This window comes from Drosophila rhopaloa, unplaced genomic scaffold (assembly GCF_018152115.1).
Source record: "Drosophila rhopaloa isolate 14029-0021.01 unplaced genomic scaffold, ASM1815211v1 contig_218, whole genome shotgun sequence".
NCBI classification, from domain to species: domain Eukaryota; kingdom Metazoa; phylum Arthropoda; class Insecta; order Diptera; family Drosophilidae; genus Drosophila; species Drosophila rhopaloa.
This window is the reverse complement of record NW_025335104.1, coordinates 2,086,036-2,103,043: the sequence shown is the minus strand read 5'-3', so window position 1 is coordinate 2,103,043 and position 17,008 is coordinate 2,086,036. Positions and strand designations below refer to the sequence as shown.

Sequence of the window (17,008 nt, the reverse complement as noted above, 5' to 3'; positions counted from 1 at the left end):
TGAACAAATACTTAAAATGTTTTAAGGGATTTCGGCAGCCGAATCTGCTAATTATCCATTTTGAACGCGATCACCAGCAATGCAATGGCAACCGGACAAAGGTTTATCAGAAATTTACAAATTTCATAAGCTTCCAAATTTTATAAATTTCATAAATGTCACATAACTACAACGGATGTTATTGAAATTGAATTCAAGAACTTGACGATTAAGTTATAAGTTATCCTTTTTATTTATATCCTATTAATAGACCTATTTATTTTAGATGCAAATATATTTAGGGTCTTAGCCCGGGTTCCAGAAGTAATACAATTTGGCCTTAAATCGAGTCAATATCGTTCTAAAATAAATAATAAAATAAAAATAGTCGATTTAATTTTAAAATAATGTGTTACTAGGATAAGACGGTTTTTTCTTAAAATGTTAGACCGTTTTGTTAGAGTATTAAAAAATTGGTTTTTAAAATGATAACATAATTTATTACAATGACTAAGTGTAGACACTTATTCGGTACACATATAACTCCTTTTCCCTAAATTTAATCAAATTAAAGAATGTCTAAAATAAATTTTAGAAAAAAATGAATCTTAAAATCTAAATTTTAAAATACAAAATTTAAAAAAATTAATTTATACTAGAACTAGCTAAATATTTGCATATCCTTAAGAAAACATTCCAAAAAATAACTATTTTACAATTATCAATATGTTGATAGATTTAAAAACTTAAATTTATTTTTTAACAAGCGCTGGCTACATTTGTCGCTACATTTTGACATCGTTGTCCGATTTTGATAAAACTAAAAGCATAATTAAATAGTATATAATTACTATATCTCAAAGGAATATTTCAATAAATAGAAAACTGCAATATACTTTTTTTCATATTTTTTTTCTAATTTTTTGATTTTTTTTATGGGAGTTATTATATAGTTGCCCAATTATTTTCCGATCGTTTCTATGGGGACTACATGATATACTCGCCCGATCCGGCTTGTACCGACTTAAAAAAACTTTTGGGAAAGTTCAAAGCAGATAGCTTTAAAAATCAGGGGCTAGTTTGCGTAGAAACGGACGGACGGACTGGCTAGATCGACTCTTCTGGTGATGCTGATATATACTTTATAGGGTCGGAAATGTGGCCTTCACTGCGTTGCAAACATTTTACTGAAATTTAAATTAATTTAATTTAACGTCACTTAGCTTCCGAAATAAATTGGTGAGTAATAAAATGAAAATTGTTCTTTATTTTGAAAAATGAATTGGAAGGTTACTTTTTGTTCTACAAGTTATAACGATTTCTCCCATAAATTCAGACAATATTTTCAGAATCTGCGCTTTGCTATCGAAACAGGCAGATTTTCTTTTATTATAAAAATTTTTTGACCTCAATTTTAACGGGGAGGAAATATGGAGATTTTGTAATATTTAGAATGAAAACATTACATTATTTTTAGTGCATTTTATTTTAATTTTCTAATTCTCATAAAATAATGGGCTCTGGTTGGAACTATTAAATTTTTTATAAAAGTTATAATCTGTGACTTAATCCCTACAAGGGAGTGGTGTTAGCACTTGAATTAGCCTAACCAAATATAATCACTAAAGATGATTCTCATGCTGCACCAAGGGTTCCAAGCAGACGCGGCCTCTGAGAAGGCCATAGATAAGACCAGAATAAGAATTTAATGTTAGTTTCCTAGGCATTGACTTAGAAAAATAAATTCAGTTTTAATACAGAACTGGTTTTATTTAAACTACTATCCCTTTCCCACAAAACGTATCTATTTTTTTACTGCTTTATTTAAAGGAAAGCATTTTACATTAATATACATATACGAAAAATCAGCTAAAAAGAGTACTGCTGAATCGAATGGAAGCGAAATAAAAACTAAAGTCATTTCTGAGGAATACCTGATAATGAAATGTACACTAGCAGATCTGAAATACTCTGCCTACCACAACTGACACTTTTCGGGGTAAAAACTTCTCGTTTGACAGCCAAAAGCCTTATGGAACGGGGCAAACCCGTGAAGCATTTGCTGCAAACGGATCTGGTCTTCGTCGTGATCTACGAAATTAGTTGGGTGGCTATCGCCGCAGAAAAACTGAGCCAGATTGAGAAAGAAAATCTGTTCCAGACTAGTATTGGCGAAGTCTGTATAGTTCCTGTCCTTGGCGATCCGTAGGTATGCGGAGTAGGCGAGATCCAGACCGGAAATGTCCGCAACACGCTCATCGAGGTACTGTGTCGAGTTGCGGTTCATGCACACCAAGCCTGCCTCGAAGCGCGGGGACGTGGAAATTTCTGTGCCAGTTTTATCAGCGTTTCCCAGACTGTCGAATAAAAGACCGGTGGTGTCGACGGAATGAATCAACTCATGAGCGATTGTAAATCCCAAAAGGCTGTACTTAAACACGTCGTGGCTGTCTGATACAAAGAACGGCTCCTGAAAGAGGCCGTGGGGCACGATTATAATGTTCTGCCGTATCATGTAGTATGGGGTGGAGCTCATGGCCGTATCCGGATCTGATATGAAGAAAAACTCATCTTTACTCGGGGCCGGCTGGTAAAGTTTTGCCATTTGCTTTTGAGTGCGGAACTCCAGCAGTTTGAGGTGTTCCCGACTGTAGTCCAGGTCTGCAGATGGAAATTCCAGGTCCTTATAGTACTGGCTAACGAAGCTACGATGGTCTCGGCCTCTAGGGATGTTGCCGATGTTAAGGACGATATCCTGCACCTTTGTGCCGACCATACGGTTTTGCCTGCTAGTCAGCCCAAGGCTATTTTTATCGATATGTAGCTGGAACTGGCGGCGCAATTGGTCGAAGAGTTCTATAACTTCTTTGGTGAACTGTTGCAGGGTCGCGGGTTCTAGGAATCGCTCCTTGTAGATCAGGTTTGAGGCTTGATCCATGCCACGGCGCATATCTTTTATGCACTCGATGGGGCTCCTATCGCCCATTGAATCATTTAGGAGGTACAGCACGAATCGGGTCATTATATAGCTAGCCACCATCTGGGCGTCTGAGGTTTCCATCAGCACCTTAAGGGCCGTAAAGTAGTGCAAGTTTCGGACCTGCACTCGAAAGTTAGGTGAAATGCGGTGGTCAACGAGCAACTCGATAAACATCTGCCAGTTGAGACCGGTTCTGTACTCCAATCGTTGCACACTCATAAATTGACTTTCATCATCATCATCGTCCGCTTCGGCTAAGATCCGTATGGCGTGTTCTAACCTTCTTATCTTCCTCGCGAGAGGAACTACACTTTTTGACGGCACTTTCATAACGTGAAGAGTTGCGAGGGTTTCCATGAAACTGTTTAGGTGCTGCGACTCTTCCTCGAAACTGGGCATACTGAGATTCAATAAAAATTCGCTACTGTTCTCAAAGTTCTGAGTTACCATTACGCTTACTATAACATTGGTAAGACCATAGCGATGCAGATATCCCAGTGTCTTGATCCACTTAAATTGTTCCTTGGGCCAAGCGGTCTCACCAGGTGTTAACTGGGGCCATGTGAGACCCTTATCTGGGGGAGCCAGTCTCAGATAGTGTTCAGCACTGCGCGTGTTCAGTGAAGCATCGCGGCAGGTAATATAGAATTGCAAGGCTTTGGCTTCCACACTTGACTCGTTCAGAACCGCCGACTGCGAACGCTGGTTCAGCTCCTCCATCAGTAGGACGAGGTTTTTATTGACCTTATGGTCTAGCATCTGGATGATCTCGGTGAAGGAATCGTCGATATGGCGCGTCGCATACTTGCCGCACGCATACTCGAAATAATTTCCGCAGGCGCTGGCATCCCCGACTACATAGCTGAGGATGTTGTCCAGAAGACGTGTATTGGGATCAGACTCGGTTTTCTGAGCTGTGAATGCAGCGCAAATGGGAATAAACAATATGCAGGCAATCCACTTCATCGCGGCAAGCACACTGAAACAAGAGCCCAGATTAAAAGTACATTTTTCGATTGTCTACTTTGCTAAATCAGGGAAATAATGTTCACAACAGCTGATAACTTACTAAGGAGATAAGCGAATGCGTCTTCATTTAAGATTTACAAAAATAAATTGCGCAATAAATTTGCTTTCTGCTTTACACTTACTCGTACTTATATGACTCAATAATCATTTGATCGTTTTCCCGAGTCCAATAGTTTAGTGATGTGGGGTTAGCCTCGATAAAGCACTCAAGGGTGATGTTGAATCCCATTGGTATGCCCACCAGTTGATGCGGTATCCAAACCATTGGCGAGACTGAAAGGACAAGCCCGTGCAATTTACCGAACTAAAACTTAACTCAATAAGATTGTTTACTTACAGTCCACGCTGACTTTTATTCGCTTGGACACACTAGGCGGTACTCCATTGGAGGCGATGCATAAGTACGCGCCCATATGCAGGCGCGAAATCCGCTCCAGTTCAAGGGAGTCCGCCTCCAAGTCATGCACTACACATTACACGGGGAAGGTAAGTCAAAGCCTTAAGACTAAAATAGAGGTAAGCTCACCTTCTAGCGACTTATTAATCACTATTTTGTTTCCGTCATCTCTCTTCCACTTAATGGCAGGTTCGGGACTGCCTTTCGCCTTGCAGCGCAACGTCACGTTATCGCCCTCTCGCACAATTATGTCACTGGAGGTCAGGGCATCGTCAATGTTGGGCGGCACTGAGATGGGCAAGAAGTTATCATTAAAGAAAAAATTGTATCTGTTCCAAAAATATCAAAACGATAACAATATTTCGTTGGCAGAAGAGCCGAAAACGGATAGTAAAAATTAAATAATTGAAATATTATTATTATTATTAGCAAATATTCCGTAAAACATGGTTGTTAAGGGGAGATCATCTTTTTCGAACAACTGACAAGGTAGTCAGAAAATGGAAAAAATATACATTTCACGCATTTTTAAATCTAAGTCGTTGGACAACTTTAAAAATAATAATTATCGCATCCAGGTTTAGACATGGAGTTATTCTCTTAAAAAAAAGAAGCGGTTCATTGTTAAAGAGGTTATTTTAATCGTCGGGAAAAGTCTTTTGTATTTGAACTATCAAATCTGTTTTGTAAAATCTATGCAAGTCACCAAGAATCATCAAAGGGTTTAAAATGGTTTTTTTCTTTTTACCCTCAAATGTTCCAAGAGTTCATCCTTGTTATAACTTTTAGCACGTCATAACCAATATAATCTCTAAGATGCGTAACGCCATACGATTTTTTTGCACACGAATTTTTTGTGCGGGCTTTTCAACTGGCTTTTCGCTCTCTGCCCAAAAGCCAACGAGAGAGCGCTCAAAAGCCAGCCGCTCTTTGCACGCATACTGCGACAGTCGACGAATGTATGTGTGCACATGTATTCACACGCGAAGAAATTCGCTGCAGCGCGCTGTCGAATATACTCTTTATTTTAAAATTATAACATTATTAAAAATACTTATTTTGTATTGCCTTTATATTTACTTTATTTACTAATTATTCGAATGTATAATATTTTTTAGTAATGACCAAATATATCTAAGTATAAATAAATAACATAATTTATTTCATACATGACTTCACATTGGAATAATTGTCATTAGGGTATTCAGCATGCGACTTGTGAACGATTTTTAGGAGCCTCAGAAATTTTGCGATTGAACAGGATGAATATTTTTATATTTATTGTATTTTAAATATATGGATTAAAAAATATGTGGTATTTTTATATTATACGTATTATAATAACATTATATAAAATTATTATCATAGTATAAATTAAATTTATACAAATATTCGTATATTAACTATTTTAATTATTTAGAAAAAAGAGAAACGCAAAGGGGAAACAAAAACTTATTAAAAATTAATTGTAAGCGACACCAATAAATAAATAATATTTTACTGAAAAATTAAAAAAAAATGGCATCGAAAAAACATTCTAAAAAATATAACAAAACGCTTTCGATAACTTCGAAATAAAGTTATAAATATGTATGTACGTAATATTAAATATAAATAGGATATCCTGTAGCTTAGTTTTATAATTAAGCATTCAATTCGTGTTGTTATAAATAGTTTAACTTTTTATAAAATAATAATATTAGCTTTAAATATTTATTAGGTATACAAAAAAATCGACGGATAAATAAAAATGAATATCTGCATATTAAATTAAATGTTTCGTTTTATATATTTAAATTAATTATAAAAACATACGTTTTAACACAAAACATATAAAACTGCTTGAATAAATAAGAATAGATTTAAATGCAGGTTGATAATATTAGATATGATGTTATTCGTATTTACTTAAAATTTTGTAAGTCATTAGATCAAAGTTTAATATATTTGAATAAAAATTAAATTTAATATTTCCATTTTAAAGTTAGCCATGGCTTAAAAAATAAAGCGAAATATATTTAATTAAATATCCTTTAAATATATTCAATTTAAATATAGTAAGTATAGTTAACAATCATAGTATATTCAAATCTATAAAACTTTATTGAAATATTTTTAAATTTAATCAAGCAGTTTTATATGTTTTGTATTAAAAGTTATGTTTTTAGCTTTAATTAAAATATGTAAAACGAAACTAAAAATTAAATACACAGATATTCATTTTAAAGGTATATAAAAAAGTTTTACATCAAGCTTCATTGCCATATATACATAAATGCAATTTAAATAAACATCCTATTCAATCATAGAAGTTCTTTTGACACACAATTAGTTTCTAAGTCCAGAAATGATTTCTGGACGAAAATCGTCTTCTCGAACAAATACGCACACATACGCACTTCCTTATTCGTGCAATTCTATTTTTAGATTTTTACGCTCTCAACTTTGTGCGAGCGGAGGGAGCGGAATTTTCGTCGCCACCAAAAAACGAGCTGCATATTGCAAATCAATGTATAGGCGTTACGCATCTTAGAGATTATATTGGTCTTTATCATAACTATGAGACCTTTTAATGAAAAAGTGTAATTAAAAAACAAAAGTTTCATAAGCTTATGCCTTAATAGTTTCATCGTCCTTTTCCCCAAAATGAAAAATGTTTTTTAACGCCGGACAAACCAGAAAAGAATATAAAAGCAAAAGTCAGCTTAAATAGGGTAACCAGCAGATGTTGTTTCCTAGTTTTATCATATTTGGTTTATTTTAAGTATTTTCAGCGTGAGAGATGATACCAAACATTTTCCATTGACAACGAAACTTATTATTTGTTCTGCTTTAAAAACAGGCAGCAAAGTTTTTACAATAATGTACATCCTATTCTTTTTTTTTTGGAAATAATGAAAAATGGCCCAAAAAAGAAAATCGCACTGAAATTTTAGAGCAAAATTGGCAAAACCTGACAAAATCTTGCCAAAGTAGTTAAGAATTTCTTGTTAATCTTGGGTTTGTTAACAAGCAGTTAAAATTCAAAAATCTTCTTTGCGGGAAAGAGGCTTTAAAGGATATTCTCAACTACTTTGACAAGACATGTTTGCTGCTGATATTGATATTATTTGCAAATTTAAAGTTCATAGCTGCACTTAGTTCTAGCAGGCGATTTTTCTAATTTTTTTATTGTGTTTGTTCGTACATACATTTTTTACCTAAAAAACTATTTGCTCACAACGAAATTAGAAAACAATATAATTTAAATTGAATATTTTTTTTATTACTGATAATTATTTGGTAATTAAAAGATCATAGCTGCCTTAAGTTCTTGCAGCAGTTCTTTTTCTGGGTTTTTGTTGTGTTTTTCAGTTCATTTTCAGTCCATTTGACCTAAATATTACATTTTTATACCCTTGCAGAGGGTATTATAATTTTGGTCAAAAGTGTGAAGGAGACATCTCCGACCCTATAAAGTATATATATTCTTGATCAGAATCACCTCCTGAGTTGATATAAGCATGTCCGTCTGTCCTTCTGTTCGTCTGTCTGATTCTTCGCAAACTAGTCTCTCAGTTTTAAAGATATTGAATTGAAACTTTGCACACACCCTTCTTTCCTTTGCACGAAGTATATATGTATGTCGGAACGGCGGGGATCGGCCGACTATATCCTATAGCTGCCATATAACTGATTGATCGGAAATGCCATAACTTTGGTGTTTGTAAAGTTAGGAAGTTGGAATTTTCTATGGGTTTTATATTTGACCAATCAATCCGACCTACCAAATGTTATAAGGATCGGCCGACTATATCCTAAGCCGCCATATATCTGATTGATCGGAAATGCCATAACTTTAGTGTTTGTTAAGTTAGGAAGTTGGGATTTTTTATGAGTATTAAGAATGCATCATATGAATAATTTTGGAGAATATAATTTACAGAGTATTCTGCAAGGGTATATCAACTTCGGCTCCGCCCGAAGTTAGCTTTCCTTTCTTGTTTTCAATCTTTTCGCTAGGGCGCGACGAACGCTCACCCAAAGTTCAGTTCGGCAGACGCTATAGCCTAGTACTCAGATCGACAAAAAATGTTCGTCAGTCATAAGAGAGAGCGAGAGGCAAACAGCTGGCATTCACTTTTCGTTAGGCTTTTTTTCACCTCCGTACTCAGATCGACGAATAAAATACCAAAAAATTAATTCGCGTTGCCAACCCCCTGAAAATAACTTTTAAACCCTAGCGAAAAGATTACAAAATTTAATCTTTTGGCGTGCGCTTCTCACTGAACATTTTGAAAAATGGAGGTAAAAATACAAAAACCCGTAAAAGTCGATTGCAGAAGTTTACATGTGAGGACAAAATAACATTAATACTATCTGTGGAGTCCCGCCCAGAATTGTGGCATTTGTCAAATAAAAAACATTTTAATGTCACCTTTATAAAAAGAGCGTGGGAGGAAATATCCTGTGAAATGGATAAATGCAGTAAGTTATAATTGTACATTATTAAATATTTGTTAACGTGGACATATAAAATATTTATGTTTAGATAATAGTTGCAAGCTGCCGTGTATGACCAAAGAGTGGAAAAGCTGGAGGAATCTTTTGGGGTGCCTCTTGTCAAAATGTACGAAAAACACAATAAAAGTGCAGCTCTGAACTTTAAATTAGCAAATAATTATCCGTAAATCAAAAGAAAACAACTGTTAAATTTAAATTGTATTGTTTTTTAATTTCTTTGTAGAGCGGCAGACTAGTCTTGCCAAGGTAGTTGATAATATTTTTAAAAGGCTCTTTCCCGCAAATACGATTTTTGAATTGTAACTGGTTGTCAACAAACCCAGCGAATTGACAGTACGACCATAGCACGATTAAAGATTAAAGTTTTTCCGCTAGCGAACTCCTTTGTCGATCTTATGCAATTTTCAGGTATTTTTTTCGTCGATCTGAGTACCGGGGTTAAAAGGAGCCTGACAAAAAGCGTTCGGCAGCTATTTGCCTCTCGCTCTCTCTCATAGCTGACGAACAGATTTCGTCAATCTGAGTACTAGGCTTTTTTTGTACTTTTAAAATCGAAATATTAAAGATAAGGCCACCATCTGTTGACCCTACGTGTTAACTCATCTTTGTTAGCTTTGTGGAATCAATCAAAAGCTTCCAATTCGTTTACAAGGAGATTTAATGAAGTACATTGCACTAAAAAAGAAGGTGTCCTGAGCCAGAAAGGAGGACATACAAAATCTTAGCTGTTAAATTACAAATAATAAGTTAAGTAGAATATACTGCACGAAATAAACTGCGCCATGAAAATAGCCGGTACATTTTGTTTTTTAAATAATTGCTTTGTTTTTATGATTAAGAAAATCGCTTTCGTTTAATTACCATGTTAATATTCCCTATTAAAATACTGCATTTAAATTTTTCTGTTATATTTCTTAGTTGAGCAGGAATAACGACTTGAATTTTAGGTAACTGAACGAAATAAGCTGCGAGCCACCGTACAGTGACGAACTGATTATTGACACAGCAAGCATGTTGAACTTTAAGGCTATTTTTCTTTAGATATCAGCATATTAGAATAATATTAGAATAATATTTTTAGATATAATCGGTAATTTACTGTTAAATACAAGTGACTTAATTAGCTTATCTTTTATAAATAATTTATTAAAAATAAAAAACCAAAAATTGACAAAATTTCCCTGAACTAAATTATTGATACACTTGGTATTAATTAACTACATACTTTGTTAAAACTCGATCGATTTGGACACTTTTTTGCCCAATCCTATTTGCCTCTATACTCTAAATGTTATAATGATTGTACATTTTAAAGCAAATAACGTTTTAAATTAAAGTAAAAGAAAATCAACACCATGTGTTAAAAAATTAAAATTGAATAAGCAGGATCAAGGCGAATAGAATGTTGTTGTAGATTGCTCAAAAGCCGTTTTTACCATTCGGAGCCATTTGCGGTATTTAAAAGGACCCACGCCATTTCAAAATCCAAGGCACACTGGCCAATCCATGGCTTTGAGTGGACAAGAATGCGCAAGGATCGAATGAAAGGATAATATCAACTCCCAGATGGTAAGGATATTCATCGAAGACCCTTTTTGCGGGGCCTGCATGATGGTTTCTACAAATGACTTGCTCGTAGAAAAAATCAGCCGCGCTGTGTAAGTAAGTCTGTAAGGTATTTTTATAATAGTTTTGTCAAGATGAATTAAACGAATTGCTAACTATCTGGTGGTTACTCGGCTGTGTGGAATAACTGGTAGTATTGTCTCTGTACTTTACCTATGTATGTCAACAAAATAAATGAATTTAATAAATGGCCTCATTATGTGGGCAGAACTGAGAAATTATGAGCCCATGTGCCTAGTCCACGTCCCCGTTCAGCTCGTAATTGTTGCAAGCTGAATTTGCTGTTGCTCTTGCAATGTGCGGTCATTTGGCGGAAAAACGTGTTTGTTCAGGCCAGAGCGGGTCTTCTTGTTCTCAGTTTGTATCAGGCAACGGCAGCGGTAATACCGACAATAGCAAGCAGCCATCCCTGGCGCATTTAAATGCATTTTTGTGCATGCCCTTTAAATTCTGGAACATTTAATGTTTGTTTTATGCATTCTCAAACCACAAATTTGTTGTACCCGACCTGATGTCTGCGAATTTTATTCCTCACATTGCATCTGAGTCAGCAAATTTTATTATACCCTTGCAGAGGGTATTATAATTTTGGTCATAAGTTTGTAACGCAGTGAAGGAGACGTTTCCGATCCCATAAAGTATATATATACTTGAGTCGATATAGCCATGTCCTTCTGTCCGTCCGTCTGTCCGTCTGTTTCCATACCGTTGGCGAGCTCAGTTTAAAAGCTAGCGATCTGAAACTTTCACAGTCGTCCTAAAACATGTGTACGCAGATCAAGTTTGAAAAGCGCCCCGATCGGATGTCTATATCCTATAGCTCCCATTGGAACAATAGGATATAACTTGCAAGAATGGAAGATATTTCGGGCAGTGTAAAAGCTATTAACATAAATCTTTCCAAATCTTATTTTTTTATGCATTTCTTGATCAGGGTAAAAGCGCTTGGCGATCGGACGTCTATTTGAATGTCCCACTTTGAGTAAGATTTGATCTCGAAAGCACGTGTAACGACGATGGGAAAGCGCACAACTATAGAGCAACGTGAGTTGTTCCTTAATCATTATAACAAAGTCATAATAAACCGATTCGTTTTTGAAAATCGAGTGAAAAATAAAGGAAGAACAGCTCCTAACAGATCTGCAGGACAAACATCTAAAACCCACCGTTAAGCGTTGCGGCGGACTCGTTATGGTTTGGGCCTGCATGTCCGCAGCAGGAGTCAGAAACCTTCAATTTATTGAAAGGAAAAAAATATCTAATATCCTTAAGGATAATTTACTCCAAAGTGCTGAGAAATTGGGAATAAAACAGGGTCTTCGGTTCTACCAAGACAACGACCCAAAGCAAAAGTTGGGTATTGTTCAATATTGGCTGGTTTAAAATTGTCCCCATATAATGAAACCCCCAGCTCAGTCACCCGATTTAAATGTTATTGAGAATTTGTGGGCTTTGCTGGACTCAAAAATTCGAGAGCGCAATATTTCCAATAAAAATGTCTTGAAGACGGCCTTGCTCGAAGAATGGGCTAAAATCAATCTATTCCCAATCGACCGAAGACGGTTTTTTTTTTTTTCAAATTTTTATATTTAATTTGTGGAAATGGTTAAAATAAGCTGTGGCGTTGAAAAAGGCAGTATTTTTAGTTTTTATTGTTTAATTAAAAAGTTCCTTGCTAGAATAAATAAATGAAAAACAAGAGAGAACGCTATAGTCGGGTGCCCCGACTATCAGATACCCGTTACTCAGGTAAAGGGAGTGCGAGGGAGATGGAGATAGAAACTTTGATCACGCATAACTTTTTAACGAATGGTCCGATTTGAAAAATTTCTTCAACATTTCGATAGGTATTGATAAACACAATAAAACTGCATTTTTACTTTTCCGAAATATTTAAATTTTTAAAATCGTATATAAGCGCTTGTGGGCGTTAAAGGGGGCACCTTTTTGAAACAAACTTGCGCTGCGTAGGAACTCCTAGAATCTGCATGCAAAATGCCAATCTTCTAACTTTTATAGTTTCCGAGATCTCAGCGTTCATACGGACAGACAGACGGACAGACGGACATGGCTATATCGACTCGGCTAGTGACCCTGATCAAGAATATATATACTTTATAGGGTCGGAAACGCTTCCTTCTAGCTGTTACATACTTTTGCACGAATACAATATACCCTTTTACTCTACGAGTAACGGGTATAAATATGTTTTAAGTTTAAACAACAGTTAACCTTTCTGCGTTTAAATTTTGTGGGTATCCTTTAGGGTTCAGAAGTTATAGATGGTTTTTGTTGAAAATTAGGTGAGGGTAAAATAAGCTGTGAGCCATTTGGCTTTCAGCAGTTATAAGGATTTGTTAAGTAAAATACATTTTTAGTCACTTGTTTAGTCAAATTTCCGTCAATAATTAACCTTAAACCAGATTTTTAAAGTTTTCGGTACTTCAATACAAAAATTGTTTTATATCATATATTTGAATGATATATATGTATGTATAAGTGATTGTAATACGTTGCAAACGTCGTGCATAATAACGAATATACCTGTTTCCTTATTTAAATTTCTTTATTTTATTTAAATTTTAAAGCATTGAATGACTGCACGTAATAAGCTTTAGAGACCTAAATTATCAAACAAATTCTAATTTGGAAGGTAAATATGGCGGCATAGTCACAAAGTAGATATATGAAAGTTTCGGGAATTGTTTATTTTAATTAATTATCACCTATGTAAATTTTGGTATATTTTATGTAATTGCTGTCGATTTTAAAAATAAGGCTCACTGGTTATTTCTGAAATTTTGCTTAAAATTATATTGTTGATGGGTTTCTCGTACGAATGCAGCCCTTTTTAAATTTTATAAATGATAAAGTCGACTTGCTTTCTGGCATAGAAAATTCTTGCAGAGAGAATTTGCATAGCCGCAAAATTGAATGTTGCGATCATATCGAGTAAAAACCAATCGAAGGTATTGCTCTATCCGTCGTTTGATTTTCATAGGGGTATGATCCCAAAACGCTTAAACTTCGCGTAAAGTGTCGATAATTTGAGTAAAACTAAATGTATCGCAGAAACTAAAATTTCGAAAATATACAGTGGCTCACTGCTTATTTCAACCACTTATGACAACTCTTGGACCACTTTCTTAACCAATACCACTTTAAGGTAAGACTTGTTGGATATTTTCCAATTGCGTACGTTTGTATCCGACATCGCTCACAAATGTTCTATAACGTTCATGTTAGGTGACTAGGCTGACAGTGCACAGTGGATCGGTCAGAGGCCAAAAAAAAATGTGATGAAGTAGGAATTAAACAATAAAATAGAAATTGTCTCTTAAAAGTCTAAGCTTCTTATTGGCATAACGGATTTCCATAAAAATCCAACGGTACTTTCTAAAAATAGCATTGCAATCATGAACACGTGATCATTTTCGCAAAGCAACTGCGCTCGGGAAGTTTTTTCTCTAGTTCAAATCGCTCTTTAAATAGATCACACGTTAGCTGGAGTCCTCCGAGTTTTATTTTTATACCCTTGCAGAGGGTATTATAATTTCAGTCAAAAGTTTGCAACGCAGTGAAGGAGACATTTCCGACCCTATAAAGTATATATATTCTTGATCAGGATCACCTCCTGAGTTGATATAGCCGTGTCCGTCTGTCCGTCTGTCCGTCCGTCCGTCCGTTTCTACGCAAACTAGTCCCTCAGTTTCAAAGATTTCTGCTTGAAACTTTCCCAAAAGTTGTCTTTCTATTGCAGGTAGTATATAAGTCGGAACGAGCCGGATCGGCTCCTAACTTTAAAAACACCAAAGTTATGGCATTTCCGATCGTTCAGTTATATGGCAGCTATAGGATATAGTCGGCCGATCCTCATGAAATTTAATAGGTCGGATTGATTGGCCAAAAATAAAACCCATAGAAAATCCCAATTGCCTAACTTAACAAACACCAAATTTGTTAGGTCGGATTGATTGGCCAAATATAAAACCCATAGGAAATCCCAGCTTCCTAACTTTACAAACACCAAAGTTATGGCATTTCCGATCAATCAGTTATATGGCAGCTATAGGACATAGTCGTTCCGACATATATACTGCGTGCAAAGAAAAGAAGGGTGTGTGCAAAGTTTCAATTCGATATCTTTAAAACTGAGAGACTAGTTTGCGTAGAAACAGACATACGGACAGACGGACATGGCTATATCAACTCAGGAGGTAATCCTGAGGTAATAATCAGGAGGTAATAGTTGACCGATCCGACTTATATACTGCGTGCAAAAGGTGTGTGCAAAGTTTTAATTCGATATCTTTAAAACGGAGAGACTAGTTAGAGTATACTCGACTATAGAAAGAGAAAAGACGGACAGACAGACAGACAGCTTATACCAACTCAGGACGCGATCCTGATCAAGAATATATATACTTTATAGGGTCGGAGATGTCTCCTTCACTGCGTTGCACTCTTTTGACCAAAATTATAATACCCTCTGCAAGGGTATAAAAAGGGTATTTTGTGAAAGTCTTTTTGTGATCCAAGAAAATGCAGAAATTGGTATGTATGTCATTTTGTTTGTCTTACTTTTAAGGTGTTAAATATTTTAAAATTAGCTGCAGAACTTTGCATATGTGTACTTACTAGTAAAAATATCAACGCAGTCAAAGCTGACTCTTTGCCTATTGTGCTGTTGCTCTGTTGCTTTGGTGTCTTTTGTGGTTTGTGTTTTTTCAAAACTTTGCAAAACTATTTATTTTTAAAATAATAATAAAATTTTGTTTATTTTTCCTTTTCCCTTTTTGAACAATAATTGATTTTGGTAGGTGCTTCGCAAAAGTGTGTATATTTTTAATATGTAGTGCACAGAAAATGGAATCAACGCAGAAAAATTGAAGAAATTGATTTCCGATGTGCAAGCGAACATTGAAAACAACGGCTACATTATTCCAGAGTCAAAAATAATTGAGCACATCTGCAAACCTATTGTAACTTTTTGGAAAAATTACAAACGAAAAAAAATCTTCAGTTATTCAATACCAATCTGAATGGCTTAATAAAAAAGAATCCATTTCATAAAAAAAAATCAATATTGAGAATCTAATAAAATAGAGGAAAGTCCTCATCGGCTCGTCAAACGATGGAAATATCGCAAGAAAATTCTTTTCTATAATGTGGACTTCAGCACAGTCGGAAAGTGTCTCGAGTTTTAACAAACACAGATGTCATGAATACAGTATTATTGCGTTCAGATCCATTTTTGACAGGGCAGAGACAAAAAGACAAGTAGAGTTTCCTTACTTGATGATTCCTTACAATTTTGTTTTTTTAATATTTTGTTTGTTGATTTTTATACCCTTGCTGAGGATATTATAATTTTGGTCAAAAGTGTGCAACACATTGAAGGAGACATCTCCGACCCTATAAAGTATATATATTCTTGATCAGGATCGCGTCCTGAGTTGGTATAAGCTGTCTGTCTGTCTGTCCGTCTTTTCTCTTTCTATAGTCGAGTATACTCTAACTAGTCTCTCCGTTTTAAAGATATCGAATTAAAACTTTGCACACACCTTTTGCACGCAGTATATAAGTCGGATCGGTCAACTATATCCTATAGCCGCCATATAACTGATTGATCGGAAATGTTTGTAAAGTTAGGAAGTTGGGATTTTTCTATGGGTTTTATTTTTGGCCAATTAATCCGACCTACCGAATTGCATAAGGATCGGCCGACTATATCCTATAGCTACCATATATATATTTTAATTTCCTCTATAACACAGCGATTTATTCCAATTAACTTTCATCACACTAGCACTCACTGGGGAGTGAACCAGACTATGATAGAACTAGCTGGTTAATTTTGGAGAATATAATTTACAGAATATTCTGCAGACTATATATCAACTGAAGTTAGCTTTCCTTTCTTGTTATTTTAGTTTTTTTTTTAATAATCTGTATGAATATGAAAAATAACTTTCATTCTTTCTTACGATATTACTTTTATGTATATAAATAGTATAATCTTAATCAATTACATTAAAAAATATATTTTTTTAATTTTTTTATCGATTGTTCCTATAGGAGCTAAAGTATATAGCCGTTTGATATGTCCCATTTTTATACCCTTGCAGACTATATATTTATTCTTGATCAGAATCACCAGGTGAGTCGATCTAGCCATGACCGTCTGTCCGTCCGTTTCTACGCAAACTAGTCCATCAGTTTTAAAGCTATCTCATTGAAACTTTCCCAAAAGTTTTTGCGAAAAACAAATTGGTGCATTGGGATGGTATTATGGGCCTGTAGGTATTCCTTGATTTAAGAGCAGCTTTTCATATATGTTTGATAGGCACGGCAGGAGACTTATTGGTCTATATGACGATGGCTGGGAGTTGTCCTTCCTAGCATTGTAATGATAGAATTTTTCTATTTTCTATTTCTATTTTTTTTTTGAGACTTTATGAAACTTCTCCTGATTAAAATATAGTAGGCGGGTT

General features: G+C 35.1%; 2 protein-coding genes across 5 annotated transcripts in view; one reads left to right on the top strand and one right to left on the bottom strand.

Moving 5' to 3' along the window:
• LOC108041731 overlaps positions 1–4,690 on the top strand; it is a 93,585-nt gene extending 88,895 nt beyond the window's left edge. For both annotated transcript variants that reach the window (XR_006417685.1, XR_006417686.1), the window contains exons 3-4: positions 4,328–4,474; positions 4,575–4,690. The gene's annotated coding sequence lies outside the window, so the exon portion shown is untranslated. The remainder of the gene's footprint in view (positions 1–4,327; positions 4,475–4,574) is intronic.
• The window catches only part of LOC108037158 (neurotrimin), a 277,439-nt gene that overhangs the window by 65,779 nt on the left and 194,652 nt on the right, over positions 1–17,008 (bottom strand). For 2 of the 3 annotated variants that reach the window (XM_044460758.1, XM_017113670.1), the window contains 4 exons: positions 4,515–4,673; positions 4,326–4,454; positions 4,111–4,261; positions 1,450–3,938 (listed from right to left, as the gene is read on the bottom strand). In XM_044460758.1, the coding sequence (XP_044316693.1) occupies positions 1,955–3,938; positions 4,111–4,261; positions 4,326–4,454; positions 4,515–4,673 (2,423 nt within the window). In that variant the 3' untranslated portion in view covers positions 1,450–1,954. Of the gene's footprint in view, positions 1–1,449; positions 3,939–4,110; positions 4,262–4,325; positions 4,455–4,514; positions 4,674–17,008 lie in introns of those variants that run through there. The other variant, XM_044460759.1, reaches the window with a different exon arrangement.